The sequence below is a fragment of the Lutzomyia longipalpis genome, chromosome 3 (genome assembly GCF_024334085.1).
Source record: "Lutzomyia longipalpis isolate SR_M1_2022 chromosome 3, ASM2433408v1".
Taxonomy (NCBI): Eukaryota; Metazoa; Arthropoda; class Insecta; order Diptera; family Psychodidae; genus Lutzomyia; species Lutzomyia longipalpis.
The window spans coordinates 4,639,763-4,646,148 of record NC_074709.1 but is presented as its reverse complement, the minus strand read 5'-3'; the positions used below and the strand labels follow the sequence as shown (position 1 = coordinate 4,646,148).

At 40.4% G+C, this 6,386-nt stretch overlaps 1 protein-coding gene across 2 annotated transcripts; it reads left to right on the top strand.

Moving 5' to 3' along the window:
• Positions 1 to 6,202, top strand: LOC129791552 (spermatogenesis-associated protein 20). Of its 2 annotated transcripts, none has more exons than XM_055829730.1 (4): positions 1 to 158; positions 268 to 1,272; positions 4,576 to 5,579; positions 5,706 to 6,202. In XM_055829730.1, the coding sequence occupies exons 1-4, from the start codon at positions 91 to 93 to the stop codon at positions 5,951 to 5,953; spliced, it is 2,325 nt and encodes a 774-aa protein (XP_055685705.1). In that variant the 5' UTR covers positions 1 to 90; the 3' UTR covers positions 5,954 to 6,202. The 2 variants fall into 2 exon arrangements, with proteins under 2 accessions (XP_055685705.1, XP_055685706.1); XM_055829731.1 differs by having other exon boundaries at positions 70 to 166.
• Positions 6,203 to 6,386: the final 184 nt, after the last annotated feature.

The window sequence follows — 6,386 nt, the reverse complement described above, 5'->3', positions numbered from 1 at the left end:
TAGTCGACGAGAAGAAACTTCAAAAAATCAGCTGATTTTCGCGCAAATCGCGGAAATAAAATTAAAAAATTAAATTGATTTTTTTTGCTTATGGCACGATTCCTGAGCAATTGCCGAGTAATCAGACTAATTACGCAGCAAACACAGGATTTTCCGAGGCAAGTAGGTAAATTTTCCGGAGAGAATTATTAGCAAAAGTCATAAAAAATCTCTTCCGGCGTTTCCATGGCGCGGTGGATTTAACGTTGTGATTTTCTTTGTTTGCAGAAGATTAGGAAGATTTAGAGTGGGCAATTGCTTCCAAAACTTGAGAATGGCATCCGGTGGAGGACACACAAATCGGCTGATTCATGAGAAATCTCCGTACTTGCTGCAACATGCCCACAATCCCGTTGATTGGTATCCCTTTGGGCAGGAAGCAATTGATCGGGCACGCCGGGAGAATAAGCTGATCTTCCTCTCGGTGGGCTACTCCACATGCCACTGGTGTCACGTGATGGAGAAGGAATCCTTCGAGGATGAGGCCATAGCGAAGGTGATGAATGAGAATTTTGTCAATGTCAAAGTAGACCGGGAGGAGCGTCCGGATGTGGATAGGATCTACATGAGCTTCGTGCAAATGACAAGCGGGGGCGGTGGATGGCCAATGTCTGTGTGGATCACACCTGATTTGCGCCCCATCATGGCTGGGACGTACTTTCCGCCTGTCGATCGTTGGGGCCAGCCCGGCTTCCGGACAATCTTGCAACGAATGGCAGACAAATGGCGCCGCGACAACACTGAGCTCGTTGAATTCAGCTCATCCGTTGTTCACGCCATGACGGAGAGTCTCCAGATGGAGGAGAGTGCGAGTGATGATCTGCGGATTGAGGAGAAATTCCGGGAGTGCACGAGAATCTACAAGGGGCGCTTTGACGGGGTCTGGGGTGGATTTGGGCATTCCCCAAAGTTCCCGGAAGTCTCCCGGCTGCATTTTGTCCTACACGCCTTTCTCCATTCAAGCATATTCCTCCAGAATCCCGATCAGGATCTCTTCCATGGTGTAGCACACACCCTCGAAAAAATCTGCCATGGGGGCATTCACGATCATGTCTTTGGGGGCTTCTCGCGGTATGCTGTGGACCAGAAATGGCATGTGCCGCATTTTGAGAAGATGCTCTACGATCAGGCACAACTCATGATGATTCTCTGCAATTGCTATCGCGTGCAACCCCGGAAACTCTTCCTGGACATCTCTGACCGCATCTTCAAGTACATGTGCAGTGATCTTAGGTAAGCTAAAGCAATATTTATGGTGCTATTCACGAATCTCATGTTTCCAACATGTTCGTCCAATTTTCCCAGTATTTGTGGATATTTTTTCATGGAAAAGTGAAAATTGGCTTTGCTGAAGTATTCTCAGTGACAGGAAAGCAGTAAAAAGTGAAAATTTATGGTCATTTATTGGCCAAATATGTGAAAATGTGCGAAGTGAAAAATCAAAACATTCTTTCCCACTGTTTATGTTTTCTACCACCCAAATTACTTCCTGCAGGCTTTTTCTACCTTTCTACAGCTCATCTGCATACGGAAGGTCTGCCTGAGGTCAGGAAAATGCTTCCTGGGTGGTGGAATCCCACCTGAACGCACTCTGAAAAAAATAGTTTGTAGCGAGGTTTGTCAAATTTTGTTAAAGGATATTATTTGGAGATTATTGGTTGTAAAATGTTTGTAAATTGAAGAAGAAATACAAATAAGTAGGAACTTTAACAAACATTTTACAAATTTTTGCAAACAAATTTTAATAAATTTGGAAGAACAAACTTTTTACAAACATTACAAATTTGTTTGTATGCTGTTTTGTTTATAAAATCAAACGTTAACAAACATGTTTGATAAAGTTGTTAAAAAGTTTGTTGTTTTAGTGCATTAACAAGCTTAAACAAACAATTTGAAAAAAATTGTTGAAGGTTTGTTATTTGGGTACATTTTCATTAGAAATAGAAAGAGTGGACGCCGTTAAAGAAAGAAAAGTGCAAAACAAAAACAGAAAAAATTGATTTTTTGTGAAAAATTAAGTCTTTATGGTGCCATGCAGGAAAAGAATGTCAAGAAATATGATCATGACATTTTTTCCTGACATTTTTTGTCATTCCCTCTCACTCCCACTAATGTATTTTCCTATCTTTCGTCTTTCTCCCACGCATGGTGACGACATTTTTTTTCACGGCATGCTTTTTTTCTTGCACACAACATGTTTTTATTTCCTTGAATTTTCTCAACATTTGGGGATATTTTCCTCAAAGAAAAGTGGAAAATGCTTAGCTAAAGAGCCCACAGTGCCAGGAAAACAGTGAAAAACGGAAATTTACGGTCATTTATCGGCCAAATATGTGAAAATGTGCGAAGTGAAAAATCAAAACATTCTTTCCCTGACCAATTTTTACGGGATTCTTTTCTAGATTTTGACCACACAAATCACTTCTTGCGGGCTTTTTGTATCTTCCTACAGGTCATCTGCATAGGGAAGGTCTGCCTGGGGTCAGGGAAATGCTTCCTGGGTGGTGGAATCCCACCTGAACGCGAAAAACTGGTCCGGGAGTGATGTTTTGCTGTCGAACTTCACTGTTTTCACATATTTGGCCGATAAATACCCACGATTTTCCACTTTTCACACTTTCACAGGCACTAAGAACACTTCCACAAGCCGTTTTTCACTTTTCCCGAGATAAAATATCACAATTCACAGAGAAAATTGACGAAAAATAAGAAACGTGTTGACTACGCAAGAGCTTGAAAAAGAATGTCGCAGGAACATGTTTTTTTCTGTCATTCTTTTTCCAGCTCTTGTGAAGTCAACGTATTTGTTAGTTTTCTGCAATTTTCTCTGTAAATTGTGATATTTTAGCTCGGGAAAAGTGAAAAGCGACTTGTGGAAGTGTTCTAAGTACCCGTGAAGGTGTGAAAAGTGGAAAATCGGGGGTATTTATTGGCCAAATAAGTGAAAACTGTGCAGTTTCTACAGCAAAACATTCACTCCCGGACCAATTTTTTCCGCGTTCAGGTGGGATTCCACCACCCAGGAAGCATTTCCCTGACCCCACACAGACCTTCCATGTTGCAGATGACCTGTGGGCAGGTCCAAAAAACCTGCAGGAAGTGATTTGTGTCGTGAAAATACAGAAAAATATCCCGTAAAAATTGGTCAGGGAAAGAATGTTTTGATTTTTCACTTCGGGCATTTTCACATATTTGGCCGCTAAATGACCATAAATTTCCACTTTTCACGGCTTTCCTGGCACTAAGAACACTTCAGCAAAGCCCATTTTCACTTTTTCATGGAAAAATATCCCCAAATACTGAGAAAATAATACGAAATTAAAAACATGTTGAGTGCACAGTAAAGAATGATGAAAATGTCGGAAGCATGCGTCAGAGAAAGACGAAAGATACAGAAATACATTAGTGGGAGTGAGAGGGAATGACAAAAAAATGTCAGGAAAAAATGTCATGATCATTTTCTCTTGACATTCTTTTCCTGCATAGCACCATTATGGAGAATCCCCAACTTTATGACTTGTGCGTGCAGTTTTGGGGTTTTTGAGGCAGATAAATCATATAGAATGGTAAGTTATTTCAAGATAGCCTCAATCATTTATTGAATCATTCTCGAATTAATCATCATTTTTTTTTATTTACAGATAATGGAATAATTATGGAATTCCCAAAGAGCGACATCAGTGTGATTTTCATCCACGGAAACATTACGACGAAATTCTGCCGCGAATCGAGGAAGCAGCAGGACGCCCGTAAAACTACCGGAAGAAGAACCCCAAACTCTTGTAAACTCTTTTTGAAGAGTAAATAAAATTGAAAATTTTTATTTAAAAGGATGTCTTTTATTTTAAAAGTGAGAAAATGAAATAAACTTGCTTGTAATTGTTTGCTAAGGTTTGTAAAGAGGGCTATGCGAATTTTTATACAAATTTTTACAAACAATAACAAACTTTTACAAACATGGATATTTTATTTTGAAATAACAAACTTGGAGATTAAAAAGTAATCTCCTTTGACAAAAAAGGGCTTTGACTCCTTTTCACTTCCATGTTTGTTAAAAAATGTATGGGAGTTACAAACTTTGATAAACTCAAATACAAACCTTTTTTTTTTTTTTCAGAGCAGAAAAATTGGTTCGGAAATGAATGTTTTGCTGTCAAAACTTCACTGTTTTCATTTATTTGGCCGATATATACCAAGGATTTTCCACTTTTCACACTCTCACGGGCACTTAGAACACTTTCACAAGCCGCTTTTCACTTTCCCCGAGATAAAATACCACAATTCACAAAGAAAATTGCAGAAAACTAAAAAACGTGTTCACTTCACAAAAGTTTGAAAAAAAAATGTCGCAGGATGATGTTTTATCCTCACATTTTCTTTGTAATTCTGAGAGTGGGAGTGAGAAGGAATGAAAAAAAAATATCAGGAAAAAATGTCATGATCATTTTTTCCTGACATGAGATTCGTGAATAGCACCATTATTAATCATTTCTTCTTAATCTTTTATCCAATCTGTTGGAATCTTCATTCCTCCAGGGATTCAGGTGGAGCCTTCTACAGTGGTGAAGATGCCGATTCCTTGCCAACTCATGCCTCTCCGGAGAAAATTGAGGGAGCCTTCTACGGATGGCTGAAGAGCGACATTGAGGCGGCTTTTGAAGAAAATGCCGACAAGCTCAAAGATTTTCCCTTTAATGCCCTGGAAGTCTTCAACCATCACTACAATGTTAAAGATGAGGGCAATGTGGAGCCTCACAGTGATCCCCATGGTCATCTTCAATCTCAGAATATTCTCATAATCACGGGGAGTGCCGAGAAGACAGCTGAACACTTTAAAATTCCCCTCGAGGAGCTGGAGAAGATGCTCAGCATTGCCAGTGAGTTCCTCCATGAGATCCGGAATAAACGCCCTCGTCCTCATTTGGACGTGAAGATGGTGTGCGCGTGGAATGGTTTAGCCCTGACGGGACTCTCCAAGCTCGCCTCACTCAGTGCATCTTCCGTCCGTGAGGAATGTGCCAAAGTTTCCGGGGAACTTTTTACCTTCATCCATAAAGAGTTCTTCGATGCCACTGCTGGGAAACTTCGGCGTGTGTGCTATTCTGCTAATGAAGAAGCTCCCAGCACCCCCATTTATGGCTTCCTCGATGACTACGCATTCACAGTGCGTGGCATTCTGGATTACTACGAAGTCTCCCTGCGAGAGGACGTCCTGGCGTTTGCAGAGGAGCTTCAGAGGGTTCAGGATAAGCTCTTCTGGGATCCAGAGAAAGGTGCCTACTTCTACACGGAAGCCAATTCGGATAATATGATTGTGCGCATGAAGGAAGATTACGATGGGGCTGAACCCTCCGGGAATTCCGTGTCAGTTAAGAATCTCCTCCTCCTTGGCGGCTATTTCGACTCAAGCGATTTTCGCGATAAAGCCAAGAAGACCCTCCACTATTTCAGCGCATTGAGTCACTTTGGGTACGCCATGCCTGAGATGATGTCCTCAGCTCTTATTCACGATACTGGCATCAATGAAATTGTTGTTGTGGGTGAGTTTTCTTTTTATCTATTCAATTTATCTCTTTCTTTTGCCCTAAATGTCCTCAATGGGGTTTCTCAATGAAATCAAAAAGAAAAATAAATTAAAAAATCTCTCCCAAATTCATCAATTTCAGGCCCAGAAGGTGAGGCCACAAATGAATTTTTGAAGGTAATCAGAGAATTTTATATTCCTGGATTGATATTATTCCACGTGAACCCGGAGCAGCCGAAGGAATTTGCCAAAATTAAAGTCAATTCGTACAAAATGGTCAACAATTCTCCAACAGTGTACATTTGCTTCAATCAAATGTGCCTCCCACCCGAGACGAGTGTGGAGAATGTGAAGAAAATTCTTGCAGAAAAATATTTGCATCCCAAGTGAATCCTCACCTCCGATGGGAGAGAGTTACAACAACACATTTTGCTGCAAAAATTGTTCACAATGTGTGCGAGAAAGGAGCCAAACAAAAGGATTTTTTAACATTTTACTTTGGTGCTGGGGTGGAACGAAGTTTCGTGAAATTCTCATTGCAAAAAGGCAGAGAGAAATTTTTCTCAAAAATATTTATGTGTAAATAATGCATTTCCCAATTATATTGGTGGCTCATAAATATATGCATGACTCCCAAAATGTTCTGCAGTGCCTTTTTACAGCCACCCGCAATAAAAGGCATAATTACGAAGCAACCATGACCATTGCGGGAAGGAAGAAGAAAAAAAAAAGCCAAAAAGTTAACTCAAACCAACTCAAACAGCAGCGAGACAACTCAATATGGAAAGGACGAAGGAGAATTTGTGCCCTTTTTTTTTGAGGG

Coding starts and splice junctions, on each gene's coding strand:
- LOC129791552 (XM_055829730.1), top strand. CDS start 91: ATGGCACGATTCCTGAGCAATTGCCGAGTAATCAGACTAATTACGCAG. Junction 159..267: donor CAAACACAGGATTTTCCGAG/GCAAGTAGGTAA, acceptor CTTTGTTTGCAG/AAGATTAGGAAGATTTAGAG. Junction 5,580..5,705: donor CAATGAAATTGTTGTTGTGG/GTGAGTTTTCTT, acceptor CATCAATTTCAG/GCCCAGAAGGTGAGGCCACA.